This window comes from Ixodes scapularis, unplaced genomic scaffold (assembly GCF_016920785.2).
Source record: "Ixodes scapularis isolate PalLabHiFi unplaced genomic scaffold, ASM1692078v2 PGA_scaffold11__112_contigs__length_91849675, whole genome shotgun sequence".
Classification (NCBI taxonomy): domain Eukaryota; kingdom Metazoa; phylum Arthropoda; class Arachnida; order Ixodida; family Ixodidae; genus Ixodes; species Ixodes scapularis.
In genome coordinates, this window is record NW_024609837.1 from 33897014 (window position 1) to 33922854 (window position 25841).

Genomic DNA, 25841 nt, shown 5'->3' on the forward strand with positions numbered 1-25841 from the left:
GACAGTTGCTAATGACCATAATATTTGTTATATGCTTGCTTTTTTCCTGACTGAGTATGCCGAGATAATTTCAGACACACCATTCAGACACAGATCTTGGGCGTCAGTAAATGCTCGGCTAAAAAGGCTTAGCGAGGAGTAGGGGACGCTTGTTAGGGCCTCCGTCGTATCAAGCCGATCTCAGCGTTTGCGAAAACTTAATCTCCTATCAGCATAAAATTTGAGTGGGAAATATATGATGACACGAGGAGGACATCATAGTAACTTTTGTGCAGTAGTAAGGTCGAATTTATTGCATTTCCTTAAACGTTCATGCGTCAACGCTGGGCTCAACTTTGATACTCCTGTGAGGATGTTGCTTGCTTTTCGCCCAATGAAGTAACAAGAAGCGGACGTTTGGTAAACTAAATACGCGTAAGCCTCAAGGTGACCAAATTTCAGTTGTAGTTCACTGGTACTAGACGGGATTATTGAAATTGAGCTCAGAGATGCACTTGTGGGGTGAGGTGGCTAAGCCACGTCTTACTACGTTTGCATACGCACGCAGAATATCCCAAGTTTTGGGAACCAAGGAGAGTGCCCCGGCCTTCGTTTTGTAGCGCTCGAGAATGAGTCTATTCCTGAAAAGTCAGATAATCGAAAACGCAGGCAGCGCATTCGGTCACAGTATGATAGCATGAAATGAAGCTGCACAATCGAAACCGAAACTGAGTTGCCAACTAGTTCCCAGAGTGCACTGCATGGTATTTCGCCGCGATGGAGCGCTTTGATTTTGGAAGAAGTTTATTGCACCATTGGTTGATTGCGCAGTGGGTTGATTATACCATTGATCTATTGGACCATCGATCAATTGTGCCGTCAGTTTATCGTACCATTGGTCGATCACGCCATTGGTCAATCATGCCATTGGTCGATCGCGCCATTGGTAAAAAGCGCTATTGGTCAATCAGGCCGCTGGTCGACCGTGCCGTTGGTTGATTGTGCTTTTGGTCGATTGTACGCTTGGTTAATCACGCCCTTGGTCACTCACGTCCTTGGTCGATCGTATTGTGGTACGTAACCTGGTTTCCCCTCGGGGGTGGCTCTTGCAGTTCACAGAGTGTGCCATGATCGGCCGCGATCTGATCCGGCTGCTCCAGAATGTGGCCCGCATCCCAGAGTTTGACAAGCTCTGGAGAGACCTCCTGAACAGCCCCAGCACCCTGTCACCAACCTTCACCGGTGAGTGCTGCTTCGCCCCTACTGCTTTGCTCCATTAGGCTTGCAAAGGTCAGCTGAAGTCAATGCTCTTTAGCTTAAGTTTTAAGTTTTATTTTATTTATTTCTTTTTATAAAAGAAGAAAAGGAAGTGGCAGGGTGTTCCCAACTGTTGGCCGTTGCCACTTGGCAATTTTTCTGCTATACAGTATAGACCACTTACAACGTAACCGCTTATAGTGCAGGACCGGGTATAACGCGGTTTTTTTAAACCACCGGTTCGCCTCCCATAGAACTCCATGTATTTACATACCGCTTAAAATGCAGGCGCGCGAAGGGAAATACCGGCTATAGTGCGGTTTTTGGCACAGCCCGCCGACCGCGCCGGCGACCGGAGCAGCGGGCACGCTTCCCTGTGCGACACTAGATAACGGCGCTGACGGCGCGGGGCGAGGATGTTGCTCGAAGAAGTGGGGAGAAGCGAAGAGAGAGGCTTCAGTCGCCGTAGCGACAGAGGGACGCACGCACGTGTCGTTCACGTGCGTGCGTCCCTCCGCTGCGTTGGAAACAAAGAAACAAACAACCGCACCGACAGACCAATCGCAGATCGAGGAGAAGTGTTCGCGCGCGTTGCGTACCGGTCGCGGGCCGGCTGCTTCTCCGCAAACATGGTGTCGGTTGTGATCGTCGTCGTAGACGGAGTTCATCTCATCGTTCTGCGTAAAAGCGCTATCCTTGACTGTGAATTTTCGTTGTGTGTCGCTATGATAACCCAGCACGTACTAGAAGGGAAGATCCACCTACTCGTGCAGCGATGTCGTGGCGGCGCTCTCAAGACGGCAGAAACGCCCGTGTCGTCGTGTTTGTTTACTTCGACTACAGTGGTGATTTCTAAGCATTTGTGACCTCAAACATCGCCCGGATTTCTTATTTGGCACATTTCATGCGTGTGCTGAAGTTCAAGGTATTACTGGCGCATACCGTATGAAGGATGCGAATTTTCACGCGTTTTCATCTTCGGAGAAAAGTGATTAGGGTTAGCAATCCTGAACGCTCGCAACGTCCGTCCGCAACCCGCGACGCCGTTAAAAGGCTGCGCCAGGCAAAAGCCGCTAATTTCTTTCAAAATGTGTGACACACTTGAGACATAACTGTACTAGTCTGGTGAAATAAAGACTTTCCTCAAACTAAGCTTTATTTTTTATCTAACATAAAATAAATTCTTTTACAAAGGTAAGTTGTCTCATGGCATGTATTTTGGCCTGAAAAATTGATGTTTTGGTTATAACGCGGTACCGCTTATAGTGCGGATTTTCGCGACTCCCGCGACATACGTTATATGCGGTCTACACTGTAGTTGTTAATGTGGGCGCAATGGAAGTACAAGAGATTGGTCGTATGAAATGTACTCTTTTTTCTTGAGTGGAAATGACCTTTGACTACTGAGATTGAATTTTATGTTTCACTTGGAGCCTTGTCTAGAAAGAATGATCAATGATATAAATTGATGCTTGGAGTATGTACCTCAATCCTCAGTCACAGCTCACCCAAAAATTTCGAACCATATAGACATGCTACGGATGCTAATGCTAACTTTTCTCTTCTATGCAGGCGTGCAGCAGCTGCTGACGCAGCGGACGTCGCGGCGGTTCCTCCAGTGCCGGCTAACGCCGGACATGGAGCGCAAGATCAACTTCCTCACGTCCCAAGTGAAGTTCGGCAACCAGAAGCGCTACCAGGACTGGTTCCAAAAGCAGGTGGGTGTCCCGCGAACCGAGTACGGGGCCAGGACTCTGACTGGTGTGTTTGCCACAGCCTTGTTTGTGGTCCGTCTGCCCGAAGTCGTCGTAGAAGTGTCATGCCGTTGTCTTCCACAATCTTGGTGGTGGCACAGCGGCAGAAGTGGAGACAGTAGATGCTTGTTTCGCTGTAGGTCTCCCTCCGGCTTGACAGTTTGCTGCAGCTTAAGCGGCCAGAAGTCGGGACGCTGCGGCACTCGCGTTCGCTCACACTTTTTGTCGGAACTTCCGCAACCGGCTGCCGGAGTCGTGACGTCTGACCGTATAACACGCTGGCTCCCATATCATTTATTTGTTCCCACTTTGGGATCACTTTCGATGCACTGGCAGTTCAGATCAGTGCACCGTTTACAAACAAGTCTGCATTTGCCCATACTAGGTGTGGGCACTGCACGTGCAGAAACCCGATTCGCAATAGATGAATCTGATGTGTCATGAGACAGCAGCCAGCTATGTGCCAGGGAATGGAATTTGTTTATTTTCCAAGTGCCGCCACTCTCCGACGGTCTGAACTGGACGTTCGGGCGTGCCATTAGACGCAGGGTGGTAGGGGGGAATCGTTGCCAGTTGCTACAGAAGCATGCCGACAGGACACTAGGCACGCCATCAAAGATGTGTCCTAGGCACTGCGCCCTCGACTGCTGGCGCCCAAACTGGGGAACGGAGTCACACGCGTCCTCCCCCCCCTCAGTACCTGAGCACCCCGGAGAGCCAGTCCCTGCGGTGCGACCTCATCCGCTTCATCTGCGGCGTGATCCACCCGTCCAACGAGCTGCTCTGCTCCGACATCATCCCCCGGTGGGCTGTCATTGGCTGGCTGCTGACCACGTGCACCTCCAACGTGGCTGCCTCTAACGCCAAGCTGGCCCTCTTCTACGACTGGCTCTTCTTTTCCCCGGACAGAGACAACATCATGAACATCGGTGAGAGTGCCACCTCCTCTCCCCCTGCTGCATTCTTCTTCACCCTCTCTCCCCTTTTGCTTCGACGTCCGAATGAGCAGACGGCGACGACGATTCTTCTTGGACTGGAAGGACTAGCGCAAGGGATCTCAAACTTTTCAATCTCGAGGAACCTTTATCTCTTGATTGATAGTCAGGAACCCTTCCTGGTCGAAGCATTGATATGATAAAGCAGTGCAGAGGACTACGGACCTTGTAAGCAGTAATGTGCATACTGGGCAGTGTTTGACTCATAGCTATGTGCCAGTAAGTGGCACAGATCAGCTGAATTAGTGTTTAAACTGTACAAATTAACTTAAGTGCAGGGAGGATCGGCGAAATTTGGGAACCTGGGGAAACCCTGGGAGCATTTTGGGTGACCCCTTGTTTCCCAGGAACCTGGTTCGGGAACCCACGCTGTCAAGCAGTGCGGGAGTTTACAGACACTCTAAGCGAGAAAGCAGGTAAGAGGTAAGAAAGCAGGTCTGGCCCATGGATGGTATGTATTATTGAGTGGCTACAGAGCTGCTCAAAGAGAGCTTAAACTTTCCAGAAACATTTCACTTAAGGGGGGACACTACCTTGAATTGCACCTTTTTTTTTTTAAAAATGCATATTCAGAACTGCAAAGTTTTCGCATGTATGGATAACAAAGAACACTCTCACAAAGTCTTGTCAATGTGCACTGACGAACAATGTTATAAATAACTATTCTTTATATGTTGGTAAGGTGTGCTGCACTGCACAGCACTCGTCATCCACAAGTGAAAATAGCTGAAAGCAATGTCAGTATATCAGAAGAAGTTTGAGGAAGACATCGCCTACACTGGTGGAAAGAATTTTTGACATTTAAGACACAAAAATAAATTTTTAAAACTTCATTATGAAACTTCAAGTGCATTTATCTCAGCTTCACTTTTTAGTGTCAAATATCAGTTCAGGGAAGCTATCATTTCATAATCAAATTATGCGTGCAGATATATTTTGGTTTCTCTATATTGAAATTTTCTGGAGAACACTACTGTGAACTTACTTTCTTAATTTTTATGCACTTTTGTTATGAAAAGTTTATATTTCTTTTAAATCAAATGTACACCAAAACAAAAAAATTTCCATATTTTTTTTTGTGAATAAATTTTTATAATTTTTGAAATTTCTTTTTATAGTCGTCTGAAGCAAGTATTCTGGTGCATGTTCCAGCAAAAAAACTGGCCATTTTCATTACCCTTTCTAAATGATAGCTTTCCTCAGCAGATACACTTTTTTATTATAAACTTTTATCTAACTCATCGTGGGATAAATTTATAGGGTTGAAAATTTTCACAGCATCCTTGTCCAGTGCTATGAGTACACCCTGCAAATTTCATGCAGATAAGACAGACGGTTCAAAAGTTAGCCTTCCGGAGTAGTGTTCCCCCTTAAGGTAAGGAGTAAGTCGAAGAAATTGTGGAACCCTTGAAATTGCTCTGGAGAACCCGCGTATGCCTGCGAACCTGTGCTCTGGTACGTGCATCACTGTTTTGTGAGGTCTGTAGGCTTCCTCTCCGCCTGCTTTATTGCATCAATCCTGCGTCCGGAAGGTGCTCCCTGGCTGTCTGTCGTGAGACGGAGGTTTCTTAAACATTGAGCGTTCGAGAACTCCTGGCCTAGCATAGGAAAAATGTTCCGCGAAAGTAGCTGCACATCATTTTTTCTTTCTGGGCTTGGAAAATTTTTTGACAATGTTATAAGCAACCATTTCTCATAGATAGTACTGTCATGTGTCGTTAATATGGACTTTGTTAATATGGACAGCTTGCATTATGAACGAAATTTGGCAACCCATTTTTTCCGGTGCATTTCTGCCCTGTTAATATTGAAACCCGCAGTCTGGACTATGGATGGCAGCTATTGGGGGGATAAATCGGGTAAATATGGGTATTTTTGTCTTGTTATTATAAATTTCAACACCCCAGTTAAAAAAAAAAAGAGTAGAGGAAAAAAAGTTTTATAACTCTCTTGAGAGATCAGTGAACCCAAGAGGTCACAGTGTGCACCCGGACGTTATTTTGCGGGTCTTGAGAAAAGAGCTGCATACCAAAAGGCGTTTTTGTTTTGAATTTTGCGTAAAATGGATCGTTGCTGCTTGCAGTCTTCTCCAACTGCTTGGGTTGGAGAAGAGGGGAAGGAGGAACTCCCGTCTACTTTGTTCGTCTGTGTGTTTTGACCCTGATTCGTCATTATGATTGATTCACACTACGGTCAATTTTTCTGGGGAATGGAGGTGTCCATGTTAACGAGACGTGACTGCACTGTACATGCATTTCATCGTGCGAATACTGCAAAACCTTCGCTCTAGTGAAACACGGTTCCAGAGTCACCTTATAGACGGCGCCGGCGTGTCAGCGTGTTCTCTCGTCGTAAGAGACCACGAGAACTCGGTCGTTGGCAATCGCGAGTGTGCGAACGGGCCTCGACAGCACACGATTCCGGGAGGCCGTGTCCAAGTTGCCAATCCGATGCGCCTGTTTCCACGCAGAGCCCGCGATCCTGGTGATGTACCACTCGATGCGGCCGCACCCGGCCATCACTGCCACGCTGCTGGACTTCCTCTGCAGGGTAGGAGAACCCCGCCTTTTCCAACAGGTCATTCGTTTTGTGGGGGGCTAAACTCATCAGAACGCATCCAAAGGCGGACGTCCGAAAACAATATTATCTGTTGCGCCTGTCTTCGTTTTTCTTTTTTTTTTTTATTAGAAAGTTTGGCAAATTTTTATTTAACCAGAGTCCAGACAACTGGTAAATGCGAGTGCCAAGTGAGTTGGTTGTGCATGTCAAAACAATTTCCTCTAGCTTTCTTTCACTCGTAAAGAAGTCGTTTCGTGCAAAAGTGAGCTAATTATTTCGATTCTGGGTAGATGCATTAAGATGAGAAATAAGTTAGACTGCATAGGCTGAAATAAATATAGCGCCACTGCGGGACTTTGAATGCAAAATGCGTTCTATGAATTTTTTTCAATGAAAAAATTGTCACAAACAAGCGTCCTGACGAGCGACACGTTGGGAGCATCGCAGACAATAATGTAAAACAGAAAGATTATATGGAATGTGGGAGCCCCGGCGGGGCTCGAACCTGGGGCGAAGACAGTGGCTGTTGGACGCAACGGCTATTGAGCTACTAGCACAGCTGGTTTGGAAGGCTGAATTATTTTATTTGAATAGAAACGTGCCGGCGAGAGTGGCAGGTTTCAGTTCAAAATATTGTAAGATACCAAGCATCCTCCCATTCTACAATAAGCTCCCACCCATCAATTTTGTAACTTTAGAAAAATACACAAAGGACACATCTTTGCATATTGTTGACCTAAGAAGTGCCATAGTTTTACATGATTATCTCCAAATATTGTGTGGGCACTTGCACGGGATTTTGTGGAAATAAAATAAAATAAATGAATAAAAACGAAACAACAAAGAAAAAATATCAAAATAAACCAAAACACATATTTGAAAAATAAAAACAATAATAAGAAATAGATAAAAGTAATGAAAAATCTAGGACAAAATACACACGGAGTGTGGTCTGTGCGGGACACAGTCTGCTCCCTGGGCTTAATCAGCATGATCAAGACTGTTTTTTGGTTAGCTTTTTTTTGTGAAGTGGTGTTAGTGTTTGTGTGTGATCTTTTCGGTAACTACAGGGCATGTGGGACTAGCCTGAAGCTGCTCAATGGGATTACATCATTGTTTGAGAAGTTGCAGAGGTACAGGTCCTCCATAAAACTGCTGCATGTGTGGATGGACAGATGGATGGATAAATGGGTGGATGGTATTGGCCTTCAGGCCTAAGGCTGCCCTCTGCATCAGGTGGTTGCTTTCCACACCTAGCAAACCACGCGCAGTGTTGGTGTTGTTGGCATGCCGAAGGATGATCTCTTTGGGATTTGAGCGTTGCAGCTCGTCTGCCTGTTGCTTTGGAGCTGTGGTCGAGGAGATTGGCTGCAGCAGCCCCGTCTCTAAGGCTGCGCACATTTTAGGCTTCCTTGTTTTTAGACCCCGCTTTTTACACCGACCTCCCGACACGAAGGGTTAAGCTGTCGGGATCAAATCCGATCCAATGTGCGTGCAGATCATGTCCAACTTCTGCAAAAGCCTGGCGGCCCAGGTCAAGGTGGGCATCTACACTTCCCTGCGGCAGATCTTGGAGAAGCGGGTGTTGGCGTGAGTATGGTCCCCGGTGGCCCCTCTCTGCCGAGGTTTCCACCTCCACCACCGCCCTCCTTGGCCACGCAGGTCATTGTCGCCGCTCTTCGACAACCCCAAGCTCGACAAGGAACTCAGGGCCATGATCCGGGAGCAGTTCACCGAGTTCTGCTCGCCCGTCGAAGGTGACGGACGAGCGCTTGTTCCGTTTGCTCCAGGATTACTTGTTTATTTATTTTCCATCGAGGTGCAAATTGCATAAAGATGGGAGTGAACGTGTTAGTTAGTTTGACTAATGGTGCGGTTAGTAAACGTTTGTTAAAAAAAGAACATCAGTATTGGCAGCAATTGAAGTGGGAAGGTTGTTCCAGTCATGTGATGTTTGAGGTTTAAATGAGACGCTAGATGTGGTGAGTGTAAATTCTCGGTATGCCGACTTTATAAATGTGATCAAGTCGAGCTGAGTGATAAGATGGTTTGAGGATGAGTTTCTGGCGGAGAAATCGGTTATGATAATAAAACTTGCGAAAGAAACACCCACGAGCATTTTTACTAGAATAATTCAGTTGGGAAGCTCACCCTTGGAATGCAGACCCCTCGCATCCTCCGAAACCGAGCCACTGGAACCCAGATTCAAGTGGAGTGCCGCCCTTTTGCAGTCATTCCGTTCCATTTGTGCCTTTACAGTTCATTGGTTAGTTAGGGGTACATCTTCTGTTTTGAGATGAAGGAGTCTAAAAGCTCATTTCGCATACACGGGTACAATCTTTTTTTTTCCATTTTGATATGTGTGATTCCTGCAGTGGCCACTGCGGCAGAAACAGATGTGCTACCATTGCACTTAGTTCAGTTCTGAAGTAATGGTTAGTGCCAGCTCTCCAAAGCAGGCTCCTATGGCAGTTTCCCAACTGAGTTGTTCTAAATTCTAATAGCTTAGGTTTGCACCAACTAGAATCTAGAGTCTCCGACAAAACCTTGGTAAGGTATTTTTAATGTCTTGTTTGAGTCCGACAGCTTCTTTCTTGTTCTGCGAATTTCGTAAGTGCCGTTTTTTCTTTTGCGAGTTTTGTCGTACGAGCGTCGTAATGGGGGCCCACTTTTTTTGGCCCCCTGCCTCTCTGGCTTCGTTGTCTGAAGTAAAGCGTACATGCATACGAGATTATGCCTTTCTTTGGCACCTTGCATTGGCACTGTTCAACATTTTTTAAGTGCAACCTGTAGTTGGAACAACGTCGTTTACTATCTAGTCATAGCGTTGGCTCACAATGGTTCTCACTTTGCGTGTGTGCAGGCAAAGTGGAAGACACGGTACCAATGCCTCCGGGATCCATGATCCTGGATGGCAACCACAACTCGGTGATGAACTGCGAGAACGAGGCCCAGTTTAGTGAAGACGAGGACGACATCCCCCTGGGTGAGGCTGTGCTGCCCGGTCGTTGTCCAGTTTTTGTTCGGCAGTTGTTCGATCGTTGTTCAATTGTTTTTTAACTGTTGTTTGACTGTTGTTCGGTTGTTGTCCGGTTGTTGCCCGGTTGTTGTTTGGTTGTTGCTCGGCTGTAATTCGGACAACTGAACGCCTCTGGTGTTGCGTGACATGGTGCGAGAGTCCATTTGGGAAGTGTGGTGAACGGTGGACCAATAACGGTGCGACTTTTCAGGCAAGCTCCGCTCCAAGGACATCAAATTCCAGCCAATCCGTGAGCCGAGCAAGGCGGAGCAGATGGACATCTCTGAGCATCTGAACCAGCTCGGAGGAGAGATACGCAAGAAGATCCTGGAGCTGCAGAATGAGAAGTGAGTGCCCGGGCAGTACGCTTAGTTCACGCGACTACGGAACAGGCTTGCAACGGCCTGTTCCGTAAAAATTACAAAAAAAAGTTGCAAAAAGTAGTACTCTCTGGAAGTGCATATTTATACATAGATTCAAAGTTTCATATCCAGGCTGTTTGTTAGCATGTTTTGAAAAGCTTTTCCTGATTTCTCAGAATTAATTTCTTTGGTCACGACGCAGAGTTTTGCCCACGGTATCTTTGGATCTAGAACTTGGACCTGAATACTTCTTGGGGGGTTTAATACCTTATAAACCAGAGGGTGTAACGAGACTACTATTTCTGGAAAATGTTAAGTACAACATTTTCTAATTGGTGAAGACTTTAATGATTCATTTCTAATTAGTGCAAAAACATTTCAACTCGTGATAATTTTTTTAGATTGATGCTATACCGTATTTACTCGCGTATAGGTCGACCTGTTTTTCAAAAATCGCCTCATCAAAACTGGGGGGTCGACCAATACGCAAATCCCGGTATTATATTTTTCAACTTTTTTTTTTTTTCGGGGGTCCCGAGGTTAGGGGGTCGACCTATACGACGTATCGACCAATATGCGAGTAAATACGGTAATTAAAATGAAGATTTTGTTGCACTCTCTGCTGCTTGTAGAATATGGTGACATACATTGTTTCATATTTGTTTGAGGGGAGTATTGTAAAAAAAGGTGTTGTATTGTAAAGAAAAGATGTTGCCCTTCTCCTACTCAGTTTCATTTTGGTGCACCCATTTTCATGACGTTCCTGAGTTCTCAGACTCCAAACCAAAGTACTTTACAAAGCTTCTCCATTGATTGATCATCTCTCATCCTCGGACTTCAGCTACGAGAAGCATTGGAAGTCTGAATTGGAAGAGCAGATGTGCTATCGTCTAGGCCACCGACATGCAAAGCGACCATCTTGCATGATCAGTGTATCACGTGCACGCAGCGTCTAATTTCGAAAATATAAATAGCCCCAGCAAGACAATAAAACAGTGGGAATACAACTATAATCTCCCAAAGACGTATAACAGATAGGAGAACCTTCTGGATTCAGGGTGTCTATCACGAATTGTCAGGGAAATTTTAATTACCAGGAAAAATCAGGGAATTTTCAGGGATATTGTCAAAAAGCGAGCCCTGTCAGGGAAAATGAGCCGGAAATGCCATTGAATGCCCTGAGGAAATACTTGGGGACTTGGGGGCAGAAAAAATAGGCTACAAATTCTGCTTAGAGAAGAGCCTGGGCGCTGCTCACGCGATGTAGAGTGTGCTACCCAATGCAAAGTGAACAGCCGACTAATCCAGTCCAAGCCTTGGATTGGATTGAGGCCACGACACTGGACTAGATCCAGTCAGAGCTACTAGATTTAGTAACAAATGGGAAAGCCGCAGACCCCAATCCAACCCAAGCCTTAAGCCGAAAGTATCCGAAAGTGTGCATCTGCCGCCATGCTGCCATTCGGTTTATGACGTGCGTGGTTGAGCGTCGTGTTTTCATTGTGTTTCCGGAAGTGGCCTCTTCACTGACGATGTCGGCGGCAAGAAAGTGCTGGTTTAATCCGGGCTGGACGAACCCGAATATTTCGGAATATGCACGTTGGATTAAGCCCGTGCAAAATGATCTTCACAGTGCTCAATTGCTCAATGCTTTGTGTTGTAATGGTCTTATATATTTACCCGCCTCTACAGTGGTCAGGGAATTTCACCTGAAATTGTCAGGGGAAACCTGGAAAAGTCAGGGAATTTCAAAATAGTAATAATAATATGCTAGATACCCTGGGATTGCACTCAGTTTTGCGTTAGGTGGGAACTTTCAAATGTGTGATTTCCGCCGTATCTGTAAAGACCCCTTATTTAGGGGCAATGCGATGCAATGCGACACATTGTAGTTTGGCCTGATGCCTGACTTGCTCCTTTCAGGAACAGCGAGGTCCAATGCGAGATAGTGGAGGGTCTGCTTCAGGAGGTCCTTCGGGAGGTGGGTGGTGTGTGGTGGCCATCTTTCCGGCTGGCGGGGCTAGAGAGTTGTCCTTTGCGTTACCCAGGAGGACTTTGACCAGGACACGGCCACTTCCATCGGAACCTGTCTGGCGCAAATCTTGGACAACGAGTTCACCAGAAAGCTCTTTCCCCAGGAACTCGATGACGAGTGAGTGTGCGTTTTTACTTGCGCCTAAACGTCCCACATGGTAGAAGAAATATTCTATCTGTTGCTGTGAAACCATGAAGCAGTTTACTAAAATGATCCACCAAACCACTATGCTAGCAGAAGCTGCAGACAAGACTCAGCTTAGTGAACAGCCGTAGCGGTTCACTCATTCTTTTCTAACAGAACCGGGGCCCGTCTATTTTCACCTTCTTCGCCGATTTTGTACCGGGCATTTGCAGGCAAACGTAAGACAGATTGCAGCAAAAGATGCTTCAATCAGATGTGTTGGTCAAGGCTGGTTGCTCCCCAAGTTGAATCAAAGAAGAATGTGACCATTTCTCGCTAGCTGGAAGTAGTCGTTCGCGCGTGCAGAGAGCTTTTCTCAGAAGACTTCCATTGTAAAGTCTATCATATTTTTATTTATTTATTATTTATTTATTTATTTAGGAATACTGCAGGCTAATTGCGGCTCAAGCAGGATTGGGGGTTACAAAAGTGGAGTCAAAAAAGCGCAACACCTGGTAACCCGTAAAATGAGAGAGGGGAACGGGAAAGTTATGCACAAATTGTAATAAAGCACATGTAATAGCTCACAACAAAGTCGGGAGGGGTGGCGGTAGTGGGGAACAGGAAAATAAAACACAATGCAAAGAGTTACACATCAAACAAATGCTCAATCGACTCCAAAACATTGTCAGATATAAATATGTGATGAGGTAGGTTGTTCCATTCTGTTATGGTTCTAGGAAAGAAGGAGTATTTAAATGCATTTGTTCGAGCGAATACTGGAGTTATTTTATGCGGATGGTCAGGCCTTGTGCGCCTAGTCGAGGATGGGTGAAGAAAGGACGACGATTCAAGCCGGAGTTTTTTAAACCAGAGTTGATAAAGAAATTTTAGTCTAGCTAGCTTCCTTCGTGATTCAAGAGAGATGATGTTGTTACTTTGAATTAAGGCAGCAGGTGAGTCATGCGGGTGGTAGCGATTAAATATAAAACGAGCTGCTTGCTTTTGAACATCTTCCAGTATCTTGATATCTTTTTTTTGTGAATGGATCCCAGACTGGTACAGGCGTATTCTAACTTCGTTCTTATTAATGTGTTATAGGCTAAAAGTTTCACATGAGAAGGCACGTGCTTAAGCTTGTGCCTTATCATACCTAGTTTTCGACGGGCAGCTGCACAAGCGTGTTCAATGTGTGAGGACCAAGATAAGTTGCTAGAAATTGTTATACCGAGATATTTAAAGCTCATCGTCCGAGAGATGTAGTTATCACCAATAAAGTATTCATACTGATGAGAGGACTTTTTGTTAGTGATGCACATTTACAAGGACTTTTCTTGGTTAAGCTTCATCTCCCAACGATTGCACCAGCTAGAAACTGCATGAAGACTTTCGTTAAGAACAACTTGGTCCCTAGTAGAGTTAATATCCTTGAACAATAGACAGTCGTCCGCAAATAAACGAATACTCACGCTTTTATCTATACAAAAAGTGAGGTCATTAATAAAAACTAAAAAAGAAAAGGGCCAAGGACACTCCCTTGCGGTACACCCGAAATTACAGGAAGAGGATCAGAATAATGACCGTCTACATCGACAAATTGTTTTCGCATTAGAAGATAAACTGAAATCCATTGAACAACTGTGCTGGGGAGGCCAATCTCATTTAGTTTGTATATAAGACCGGAATGAGGAACTCTGTCGAAGGCTTTACTAAAATCAAGGAAGATGACGTGGACTTGACCAGGCCTACCTACTATAGAAGCAAAAGAATGAATAGTTGGAATGAGCTGAGTAGTAGTGGAAAGTCCCTTTCGGAACCGATGCTGAAAAGGCGAGATCATTTCATGTTTATTGAGGAAATCATTGATGTAATTAGAAATTATATGTTCCAGTACACAAAGAAATTATACGTTGCAGTACACAATTATACACGAAGAGCTGGTGAGTGAAATTGGGCGATAATTCGTTAACATTGTACGGTCTCCTTTTTTAAAAACGGGTACAACCCGAGCAATTCGCCAATCTGAGGGAACAACGCCACATGAAAATGACATCTGGAAGATAACAACAAGGAATCTAGAAATCCACTCAGCGTAACGACGAAGAAATGCATTTGGTATATCATCAGGACCATTTGACGATTTAGGTTTGAGGTTAAGTAGCATAGAAAAGATACCTTCAAACGTGATTAACTTTGAGCTTATTTCAGTTTCTTCGTTAAAGGAAGAATGTCTAGTGTAAGACTTCGAGAACACTGACTGAAACAAAAAATTAAACTCCGTAGCTATTTTTTGTTTGTCGTGAACCAACATTTCCCCAATTTTGACATAATCGACAGTTTTTTGTTGATTTGAGCTGAGGTGTCACCAGAACTTCGCTGGATCTGTCTTAAGGAGTCATTTGAGTGTATTGGAATGATAGAACTGTTTACTTGTGCGAATTTTAGCTGCTAGTGCTCGCTTTAGGCATGGGAGGGAGGAACTGTGAACTCGACTTCTACGGTTTGTTTTTACTTTCCGTACTAGATGAATTATTTCGCGTGTCATCCAGGGGTTTTTGCGGCGCACATATTTACTTTTATTAGGAATAAAGTTTCGAAGACAAAAATGACAGATAGATTTAAATTTATTCCACAAATAATTAACGTCGTTCCCAGAAAATGTATCTAAGGATAACTCAAGGTAATCTAGAACAGATTCGTCATTCGCCCTAGAAAAGTCTTTAATAGTTTTGCGCTTCTGGGCCACAAAATCATCCGAGCTGCCCATGAGGCAGCTCGGATGATTTTGTCACGTTGTTGTTTTGTCAGTTGTCACGCGAGTCTAAATACCAACAGTAATGCCGGTTTGCCATTGGTGGGAAATGGGGATTTAGGGGCGGAACCCTCACAGAAACGGGAAACTTCACGGTCCGTTAAAAATTTATCTTTTTTTTTTTTAATCTTTCCGGAAAGGTCCATCGAGGAGTCCATCGGAACGCCCCTCTTCGTCATATTCAGGTATGTGGTTGCCCTTCCCTCCTCTGGGGGACGAGCCCGTGGGCTAACTTTCGGCGTGCAATCAAGAAAAGTTTCAAAAGTTATATTTTTAGATTATATGTCTCTGCCAAACTTGTTATTGTGGCGAGGGCCAGTGAAGCAGGGATGGCCGTACTTCCCAGTCTGCAATGTTCGCTTAAGTCCTGTTATAGCTAACTAGCCGCATTTACGCCGAGGTCATCATTGATCCGAACGCTACAATTACTAGGAGTGGGCTGCCTTTCGGTGTTTAAGGGAAGACGCAAATGTTGGGGAATCTTTTTTTATGAGGGGGGCGAGTTTGCCGCCGTCAGTGCGAGGGCTTGCTCTGCCCATAACACGCCGTTGCACGGAACTGGGGAAAGCGGGGAAAAGGGCCCCCTCCCTTCCCTATCCAGGGCAGCAATCTCTGCCCCCCCACAATGCGTCCCGTCTCTTCCAGGAACCTGTGCCAGACCCCCGAGGAGGACCCCAGCCGGCAGGCCCAGCTGATGCTACTCTGGGAGCTGGGTCAGCACCAGCCCCGGCTCGGGTACCGGCTGCTCTACTTCCTCAGGGCCTCCTTCCCGGGGGGGACCGGCGGGGGGAGCGGGAGCGGCTCGGGGAACGGCCAGCCCAGCTACACGTCGTACCGGGACTACGCCCGCAGCCACCATGCCCTCAACTCCTGCCTGCTGCAGGACCTCAGGGTGAGACCGCCGCTGGGAACTTTCGCAGGACCGCAGTGCGACGCCGCTTCCATCTTAAAATCTGCGCCAAAATTCGTGTCGGCGACAGTCGTCTGCTTTGGCCCTACATCCGCTGTGCCTTTCCATTCGTGGAAGTGGTGTTCTCTGTATCCCTGGAGTTCTTGCACATTGGGATCAACTGCGCCGGCCAAAGTGGTTGGAAACGTAACGAAGCGTCGGCTAGCGTTAAATTTTCACATATACCGGTCTTTATTCGGACTTTGAACGAGCCGGCGCTCGGGACGCCATCTCGTCGTTGGCCAAAAGACCCCTGGCAGGTGCCGTCCTCTGTCGGCTCCAAAGAGTGAAAAAATGGAGTAAACATGTATTTAAGCGTCCCAAATATGTCCCCGATTGCACTTTACGAGTTCTGTCATCGACTGAGCTGTCTGCTTGCTTCTGCGTTTTGCCAATGCCAAAGACGAAGCTAACAAGGAGTCCCTTACATGCACTCAAATAGGGCAAATGGCAGAATGTGTCATCGGCGAGGCCGGAGACGGCTTATTGACGTCGCATTTTTGGGGGTTTTCAGATACGTCGCTTGGTAGCTTGTCCGGAAGTGACGTCGGGAGCGAGAGCGCCGTCGGCAAGTAGAATGAACTATAGGGGGCGCTTTATCCAGCTTGTCTACCGCAGAGCTCGGTGTTTACCCAACATGAGGCCTGTGGACCGGATTCTTTACATCGTCTCCCTCGATCGATTGCAGGGCACAGATTGCACACAAGTGCTGCGTCGGTGTTTGTCTTGGACTCGTGTTCAATTGGGGTGCAACCGATTGAACAAACAAACGCCCGCATAGCGTTGGGTTCTGAGCTTCTGATGGTCCTTATGGCCACCATATTTGACTTTTACTTTGTGATTACCCAGTATTCTGGGGAAACGGCAACATGTTTTTTCTCACTCGTGCTATGATAAACAAAAAAATAAAAGTAACGGGCTGCTCACTCTTTTGACGTTAAAATTGTTTTGTGGCTGCTTGAAGCGGGGGACCGCAGTCGGCTCACCGTAGACGCTGGGCTTATGCTATGTCATTTTAATTCCAGCTCTGCCAGGAGGACGACGTTCGCCTTTTCTGCTACCTGGTGCCTGAAATATACACACAGGTAGGTCCGGGCCCCTTCTGGATTCGAGCACTGTATAGATTGACACGCCATTTACGAACAAGCCCGTGTTTGCCCACACAAAGTGTGGGCACTGCACATGCGCAGAAACCAAATTCGCGTGAAGCGAAGCGTCTGTGCATGCGCAGTGCCGTTGACGGCGCCACCGCAGCTGCGTGACGTCAGCTCCGCGCGTTGGTCTATATGCAGGAAATGAACCTGATACGGGGATAACGAGAAAGCGACAGAAAAGATCAAGACCGGACAAGGCATGCTTTGCCCTGTCTTCATCTCTTTTGTTGCTTTTCTGTTCCTGTAACTTACCATCACACTCCAGATTGTAGGATGCCATTCATTGTTCAAAAGATTCTTTTTTGCCAGCGCTTTTGCAGCTGAGGGAGAGGTAAAAAAGGGGGCATCGGCTAATTGCAGCATCACACAAACGAATATGATGCCACGATTGGCTGGTGCCTTCGCCAAGATTTGGCGGCGTGCAGCCGATGGAGAGGAAGGCCGAGAGCGGGTGAAAGGGATGCACCGGCCGATCACAACTTCACATAATTGAATGCGACGCCGTAATTGGCCGGCACCTCTTGCTCAATAATGGCATTGTGGAGCCTGGGGAGGGAGAGGCTGGGAGATGCAAAAAAGAAAGCATGGAAAGGGGGAATGTCGTAACTTCTTTGTATACGAGGGTTCTACTCGAGATCCCTTGGACAGTCGTGAAACACCGTGAACGTGCTTTTTCGCAGTTCCCCAATGTGGCCATTGGCAACGCGGACATTCTGAACCTCATCGTCTCCTGCATCGACGCACTTCAGGCAAGACATTGTGACGTCTGGCATGGACGGTTGGAAAGAGTGGATGGCGATTTCTGGCACGTCCGACAAGCACGCTGTCTCCTTCCCTTGGGCCATGGTCCATGATGTGTGAAGTTAAACCGGGCCAACTCTTTGTGTACATGCAGCGAAGTGCATGCTGCAAATGTAGCGAGTGTTGTAAGCCCCAGGGCGGTGAACAGTTTAGCCTCTGCTGTACTTCACTCGCCCCTTAGCTGATAAAGCAGGGGTAGCAGTCGGGTGATGAAAGGGAGGGGGTTGAATGGTCTGGCAGGCGTGTCACTCCCACTGCACTGTTAGGTTAGAAGTGAACAGAGTATAGTCAGTTCGTCTGATGGCCAAAAAGGGCAACTTTGGGCAGGTCGTGCCACCGAACGATTAGGCATGAGTGCTACATCACAGTTTGGCGGGGAGCTTGGACGCTCAAGTTTGAGGTCGAGTTCAACTATTGCGACTACGAGCCGTCTCAGAGTTGCGAAAATTCCGCAAAAGATGGCGCCACCCGTCACACCAAACTACATTGCCAAGTCGGTATCCACTCCTTTCGACTGGCAGCTTGTGGGGTTCTAATTTAGGGGCACTCGCGTAATCCGTTTCCTCTGTCCGCTCAGCTGCAAGACCTGGTGTGCCACATCCTACAGGGGAACATGGTGATGTTCCGCAAGGACTCCTTCATCTCCATACTGAGTGAGCAGAAGTTTTCTTCTGAGGACCACTGGCTAGAACTGTTGACGTACAGTCACGTCTCATTGTCATGGACAGCTCCAGTTTTGTGAACGGTCGTTTATAATGTGAGTTGTCCGTAAACATGAGTCGAAAAGCATGTATTTCTCCGGTTCGTCCCCAAAAATTTTGCCTACATAGCGGGGCGTTCGTATTAATGCGACATGAGTGTACATCGCACAATACAGCTTGAACGTGCCCATTTTTCTGGGTTTTCCTGCATGACTAGAAAGCTATCATCGAAAAGTATGAGTGACGTAGAGCATGCGTATGAGCTGCATTACGTTGGGGGGGAAAGTTTGGTATTCCACGTTACCCTAATGCCACCAACATGAAATAGAGTCATTTGAATTCTCGGTGTGTGGTGAGTAGTACAGTTTAAGTTCCTCATTATGACGGAGATTCGGTTATAACATACCGAGTTTTGAAGTTAGTTTACTCCACCTACCTATGCCATTTAGCCAACTTTGCTTATTATAGATTTTGTTATGAGTAGGGTTCTGTGTTTTCAGGGTTTATTTTTTTTTTCGAATTCGGGGGGTTTGTCTTCATGGTCTATTCCTTCCAACAGATTCAGTTTTTCTCGTTGTCGGAAAGGAATCAATGTTTATTGGGCCTTATGTTGAAGAAACGGAACACAGGCATGGATGTCCCAACGCTCCAGAGAACATGCGCTTGCCCAGAATACTTGGAAAACTTCTCGTCATCAATAAAAGGAGGAACGACATAAGGGTCTGGTTTCTGAAGAAAGAAGTAGCGTTGCGGACAGTTCAGTGGGACTGTGTTTTCAAGGTAAACGCAAAATAGAATTGTAGTTGAAGTTTTGTTTTTCTCGGGAAGCTCAGATTTTTTTCAGCAGAGGAAAGCTCCAATTCGGGCTCCTTCGGTTACTTTTTGGATTTATCGGTATTTACTGAAAACACGGAACCCTAGTTATAACATATTTTGGGATAAAATGAACTCTATATCAGGAAGTTTGTAAGTAGTTCACCATCCCGTTATAGCGGACTCTTCGAAAGCAGTCGTTATTTTGGACATACGCGTCATTGGTTTGGTGGCGGTGGCATCCCCTTTTCGAATTGCCGTCACTGTGCTCTGCACCTCGCCGGCCTCGTACGACCCAGAGCGCACACCAGTTCTTTCACTACCTTTCAAAGTTCAGAAGTTTCAATAAGCCAGTTCTTTTCTAGTATTCTTTCTCATTTTGTCAGTCTGTCTGATTAGAACAGACTTCAGTCATAATCCACTTCAAAGTCTGTAGCAAGAGTATCTGCATTCTGCATGCTCCTTTTACAACAGCCCAGAATGTTAATCACTGTCAAGGTCTGCTATAGTAACGAGCTTATACTGTATACAGAATAGGAATGTACTAAAATGTGATAGTCAGCTTAACTTAAACGGGCACGTAAGGTGCCATATATTTTATTTACGTGCAATTTCCTAGTGTTGCTCTCTTTTAGAGTTCCCAGGGTGCAATGAGGCTAGCGGGAAAGTCTAGGGGACTCCCCCGTGGGAACATAAGGAATTTGACTGTGCTCGAGACGTGCCCTCTTTCTCGTAGACGCGAGCCTGGAGTGGGAGACCTTTGAGCAGTTCTGCCTGTGGCAGCTGATTGCAGCCCACAACATTCCCGTCGACTATGTGCTGCCCATCCTGCCCAAGCTCGAGTTCCAGGGTGAGCGTCCTTGCCAGGACCCCAGACGCACGCTTTCCCTCGTGGCATGGGCCTGTGGAAAGCGGGGCTCTCGCTCCTTTTAATGCAGAATTGCAGTCTAATGTAAGCTCACTCAGATTTTGTGTTTGTCCGTGGTCGACACGACACGTCACGCGACGTCGAGTGACGTGACGTCCTGGTGTCATGCGACCGACGTCGCGGTGTCACATGTTGTTATTGTGTCGACGAGGTTTTGGATCTAGCAACGAGTGTTAAATTGTGGTGTAACGTGACATCACACAATGTGACCACGTCATGCGACATCGGGTCACGTGACGCTGCAACTTTATACCGTGAGGTCATGGTGCCACTTGACTTCACGACTTGGGATTGTGGCTTAACACCGCGACTTGATGCTGTGATGTCACACTGATCATGTTGCATGACACCAGGCTCTGTAATGTCACATGATTATTCAGAATGTGCCAATGAAAGAATGTAATGAAACTTCATTTTTTCTCACACATTGCAATTCTGCATACGACAATTTGATTGGTTGGTCAATATATGGCTGCCAATTTTTTTCTTTTCCCGCAGCGCATGCGGAGGCCTTGACGAGCATCCTGCTGCTGCTCAAGCAGGAGAAGTAAGTGGGACAACCCTCCCCCCTTCCTGTAAAATACCACTCAAGCACCCACCTTAAAGTTGAGAATTATCACTAGAAGTAAAGGTGTTAGGTTTGAGAGCGGAAAAGTAGAAAGGGCGTGTGGTAAGGTAGGCCTTCGTTTGATTCGATGGAACAGTATAGGGGGCCTGGCAGAACCCCTTTTATATAAAAGCAGTGATGCTTCACTGATTTGTGCAGCACATGCTGATAAAGCTTCACTGCTTTGCACCAGCATGCCAGGAGAAGCCGCTGACACGAAGGAACATATCGGTTATGCCTGGTTTCACTTTAAAAGGGCACTGGCAGGTCAAAATCATATTTTTTTTTATTATCTGGAACGATTCAAAACGATGCCTGGACATTACCCTCAAGATGAAAACGATGCCTGGACATTACCCTCAAAATTTAGAACATGAGAACTCAGTATTTGTGAAGTAAAAAAAAAAAAAAAAATCCAAAAGCTGAATTTGATGATCCCGCGCGATCCGCGCCAGTGCAGTGACGTTAAAGATTGAGTCGTCTTGCAGCTCGAGTTTCTCTCAAGCCTCCGCGTCGTGTTCGCCCTCGATCAACCGCTCCGTTCATGCCGCCTATCGCTGTGAGCAGACGAGGCATCACTTTCGAGTCTGAAGTTCTTTTAGGGCTCTTTCAGTGATCTCAGATTCTTTGAAATGGTGTGAGGTCGAAGAGAACGCGCAGTGGACTTTTGTGAGCGAAGTGAGGGGCCACGCCACGCCAGTTCTGCCTGAAAGGCTGCCCCAGCGGTGTCACAACCGAAACTACGGTACACAGACACTAAACCCAGTTGTTTTGACCGTTTGACGATTTCCTTTTTGAAGCACTTGATACATCATCCCGACTGCCCAGGCCCTCGGCAGAGCTGCTCAGGCACATCCTGTGTCGGGACGTGAAGGGCAGCGACCTTTTTGTGGTCTCCATCCTCAAGTACTGGACCCAGGAGCACGAGGTGCAACTCTCGGAGCTCGTGGGAGCCCTCTTCGTCAAGGCGGGGTCCGCGGCCAAGCGGAAAAGGTGGGCCTCCCCGCCCGGCTCTATTCCCGTGCCGGGCTCACGTGCGGAAAGCCATGACCTGTCATTTGATCATTCATTCTTTTGGGAATTCAAATTTTTGTCAAGCCTGTTCTAACATTTTTATTGTTTCGTTTTCTTGAAACATATTTGGGACACGCAAATGTAAGAGACGTTTTTTGTTTTGTTTGCTGCGTGTATCTGTGTTTTTTCTACAATAGACCCTTCTCTTAGGTCGGAATCGCCTAGGGGTAGTATCAAAAGCTCCTACATTGTCGCTCTAGCAGCGGCGATATGGGGACTAGGTCGTCTAGATCAAACGTCCTCGACTTCTTGAATCGAAGGTGACGTAAAAGGACCGGCTTGTTAGAATCCATTTCCTACTTTTGGCTTTAGAAGGCATTCGCTTTTCCTGGTGTGGGGAGGCTGCGTAGCACCTCCATGAGAGCATTGGGTTTGGCTCTGTACAAAGTGCAGTGATGGAAGTGCTGCGCCAATTGCGCCAAATTGCGCCAAAGACGCAATCCTGCTACATGTAGCGCCAAATTGTCATTTTACCAAAGAATTGCGCCGAGCCTGCGCCGAGATGAGATGTAGCAATAAAATATAAAGATTGAAGTCTTATTAAGGCACATGGGCGGTACCGCGGTATTTTCCACGCCGCAACTGTTACGCAAACCGAAACTGCGAGGGCGCATTACCATTATCATCATTGAAGGGAACAACGTTAACAACATCTGAGACCAAAGCCGCAGAGGCTAAGCGAAGCGTCATCCCACTGAGCAGCCTATTTTAAAAAAAAAAAAAAAAAAAAAAAGGCCGAGCTTGTGGATGTTCTCAATGTTGGCCCGCCCTGTCCCCGTGCGCTAGGTACCAGCGAAGTCAAAGCTAGCGCGAGCCCAATGCTCTGCGCATTCCTGACTCGCGCGTGGGCTCGTGCAGTGTGGGCACCGTTACGGGCTCCATGCGCGCGCTTGTAGCTTCGGCTGCGCTCGCACCGAAGCTGAAACGAAGTATAGTTGAGTTGCACCAAACTCTGGATGTAGTGATGGTAAGGCCTCACCGTGCTTTTCGGAGCACAAAGCACTGCGCGACTCGCGCGACTGCGGTGTCTGCTCCGCGGGTGTCGCTTCTCTGCAGCGCGTCGGTGCATGCCAAGGAGCGCACTCAACGGGTTAACTCGCCCTGATCCGATCGTGACTTCGCCAGCACATCGAAAATGAATCGGAATTTTTGAAGCGAATATCAGATACTGCAATATTTGAAGCTGCTGCCCGAAAGACAACTCTAATCTGAACTAAAACATTCCACAAGAGTGAGGGTCGTTAGATGCTGCTGCAGATACCTTAAAAGAAGTGCAGGCTGATAAAACTAAACATCCTGTACCATCAGAACTCAGTGTGACATATTTAATTGTATTTTTTTTTTATCTGACGAGCAGATAAACTTTATTTAAAAAAAGTTTTTTGTGTGTTTACTTTGTTGAATTTTATATATCCTGTCTTAAAAAGGCGACAGGCGCTGTGTTCCAATAATAGAGATGGGCTTTATATAGCAATGCAGCATTATTTTATTTTCAAGTAATATGCCAACTTATGCCGGACCCTGCTCCAAAAGGGCCCCCACCTGCTCCAAAACAACATTTTGCCTGCTACAAGGCCTGCTCCAAAAGGTCAAATGGCACTTCCATCACTGAAAGTGGCTAAACTGACTTTTGAAAAGGGTCTATTGCGTGTACTTGGTGCGAACTAAGGAGGGGGGAAGAGTCTATGCAGAAATTTTTTTGGCTTTACCTCTCCACCGGGCTTGGTTGGGAAAATTAAAATAAACTTCAATTCAATTCAAAATTTGATGATTCAAATGGAAGCGACCAATCCCTTCGAGATTGAATTCACGGGGATCCACCGTAGTACCACCGAGGCCTTCCTCGTTCACAAACTTCTGCGTCACGCAAGCAATTGCGCGAGGATTACACAGAGACGTCAATAGCATGGTGCATTCGCACAACTGTATTTGGGGAGCAACTTTTTCTAGCAACGAAGACAAAGCTACACATATTCGTGTGCTCGGGCACGTCGGGCGCCGATCAAAGCTTTAAGGGACTTCGTGTGCGCTGTCTTATCTTCTGAAATGCTGAAAGTTTAAGGCATTCAGGTATTTTGTCCAAAATGTGCGCATTGGCTAGTGGTGCCGAAAGTGTTGGCTATATTAACTGACAAGGCGAGGACAGGAGCCACGGCTGTAAGGAAGCGGCCATAGCGTGTTGTATCGATATACGGCTACTGTGATTACGTAGAAGGGGAAGAAGCAGAGAAACTGGGCTCGTGCGATTGGTTCCCTCTCAGTTTGATGCGCTGCTGTCGCATCCTGGTAAAAGCAGCCAGGGAGGAGCTTCAGTTGTTCCGCTTCCCGGGTGAGCTTCCTACCCTCGACAATGCTTCGGCGTCTCGCGCACCTCAAGAAAGCGTGGGTAGCCGAACCTTGGCGGAAGGCACGGAGCACTTGCTGGAAGTCGGACGTTCGAAATACATGCACTGCCGTTGTCGCTCCGTGGGCGACCACACCATATGCCGGCATTCGGTTTTCAAGGCAGCGTGTTTGGTTCCGTGGGGAGTAAAGTTGCGCCTTTGCGTCACACCAAACCGGAGTGGTGGAGCCCGTCTCTGAAACATGGTTTTCCCTGGTTCCGGCGCGAGCAGGCAGCCCTTGGGCAGCAAGAACCAGGGCCCGGCCCCGGAGCAGACCCTGGCTCATTTGGACCAACTGAGGCAGCACTGCAGGCAAACCTCCTGTGAGTGCCCCCTTCCCCCTTTCCACACTGCTTGAACAAGCCACGCCCACTTCCCGCTCGAGCCGTGGGCCGCATTCCAATCGAGCCGCCCGTAGGAAGGCAAACCGGGGAAATCGCTGCTGTAGTCTGTCGCGGGTTTAGGATAGCACAACTGGCCCCTCTCACAGAGTTCTTTGCTTGCCCTGATTTGTTGTCTCCTCCTCTCCACTCCCCTTCTTCCCAGCATTTGGTGCTTGTCCCAAGTGTACGACAGACTACCGTAAAATACGGAGCAAGTGCTCTCCAACGATTTGGAGATCATCTTAAAAAGCCGGGGAACGGACACTTGTTCGGTCCAAGAGCAAATATGCAGAAGCGGCGCATGTTTGGATGGGCTTCGCCGCTTTGCACTGGTGTGTTCAGAGAAGATCTAGTGCCGGGCAAAGCAGAAAAGCATCTCGGTTAGCCAGGTGAACACTCGACATGTCCTTTCCTTGTTCTTTAAAACTAGCACGTGGGTGCTCATTGCGATGCGGATGCGTGGTCAGCATTTTACGGCATGGCACTCAGCGAGCTGCTGCGGTTTTCCTGTAACGTAAATTTCGGTGGTCAGAGGAAGCGAGCGGGACTCACGTGATGTTTGTAGAACTCTGCCGCGATGACGCTTCGGGGAGAGTAACTTCGTGCTTATTCCCGCTAGTGGAGTGTAAAAATGTGTGGCGCTAATTGAGATGGCCGCCTCTCTGGTTCCTGCAGTCTTCAGCCAGGGTGCCATCCAGGCTGCATTGGCCCAAGTGCAAGCATCCTCCACAGAGGCACAGAAGACCAAGTGAGTTTGTTGGACGTCTGGAATCGCGTTGATCTCTGGATGGTTTGTATTGTCGTCCAATGGTGGCACCACGAGGTGCCCCTTTAGTTGCAGCAGTCCCTGAATCGGAACTGCCATACTTTCTCCCGTGCACATTTCTAACAAAGGACTTCCTGTCAGCTTTTTTCTTGCGATTTATTGAAGGAGGCTGCTGTTGTGTGTTGCCTGCTTGTCTGCCGAGATGGCAGAGCATTAGAAGACCATTTTCTTAGGTTTTAGAAAACTTCTGCGACAGAACAAATGAAAGTCTGGAAAAGCAAATTGTCCTTCGTGGAACCTACGTTTAAACCCTGTATTGCGTTAAATATCCGAGCTTTTTGAGCAGTGTTTTAATTGGTTTGGCATGGAATTATCGAAGTGGCAGG

General features: G+C 47.1%; 1 protein-coding gene across 1 annotated transcript in view; it reads left to right on the forward strand.

Annotated features, from left to right (window-relative positions):
* Window positions 1–25841, forward strand: part of LOC8037549 (integrator complex subunit 3) — a 42991-nt gene that overhangs the window by 10107 nt on the left and 7043 nt on the right. Inside the window, exons 7-26 of the mRNA XM_029973105.4 lie at window positions 1092–1221; window positions 2809–2954; window positions 3688–3919; window positions 6456–6535; window positions 8043–8134; window positions 8207–8301; window positions 9408–9530; window positions 9775–9910; window positions 11849–11906; window positions 11974–12077; window positions 15036–15080; window positions 15541–15787; window positions 16870–16929; window positions 17679–17747; window positions 18377–18452; window positions 20050–20163; window positions 20740–20788; window positions 21677–21841; window positions 24538–24629; window positions 25365–25437. Of these exons, the coding sequence (XP_029828965.1) occupies window positions 1092–1221; window positions 2809–2954; window positions 3688–3919; window positions 6456–6535; window positions 8043–8134; window positions 8207–8301; window positions 9408–9530; window positions 9775–9910; window positions 11849–11906; window positions 11974–12077; window positions 15036–15080; window positions 15541–15787; window positions 16870–16929; window positions 17679–17747; window positions 18377–18452; window positions 20050–20163; window positions 20740–20788; window positions 21677–21841; window positions 24538–24629; window positions 25365–25437 (2186 nt within the window). The remainder of the gene's footprint in view (window positions 1–1091; window positions 1222–2808; window positions 2955–3687; window positions 3920–6455; window positions 6536–8042; window positions 8135–8206; window positions 8302–9407; window positions 9531–9774; window positions 9911–11848; window positions 11907–11973; window positions 12078–15035; window positions 15081–15540; window positions 15788–16869; window positions 16930–17678; window positions 17748–18376; window positions 18453–20049; window positions 20164–20739; window positions 20789–21676; window positions 21842–24537; window positions 24630–25364; window positions 25438–25841) is intronic.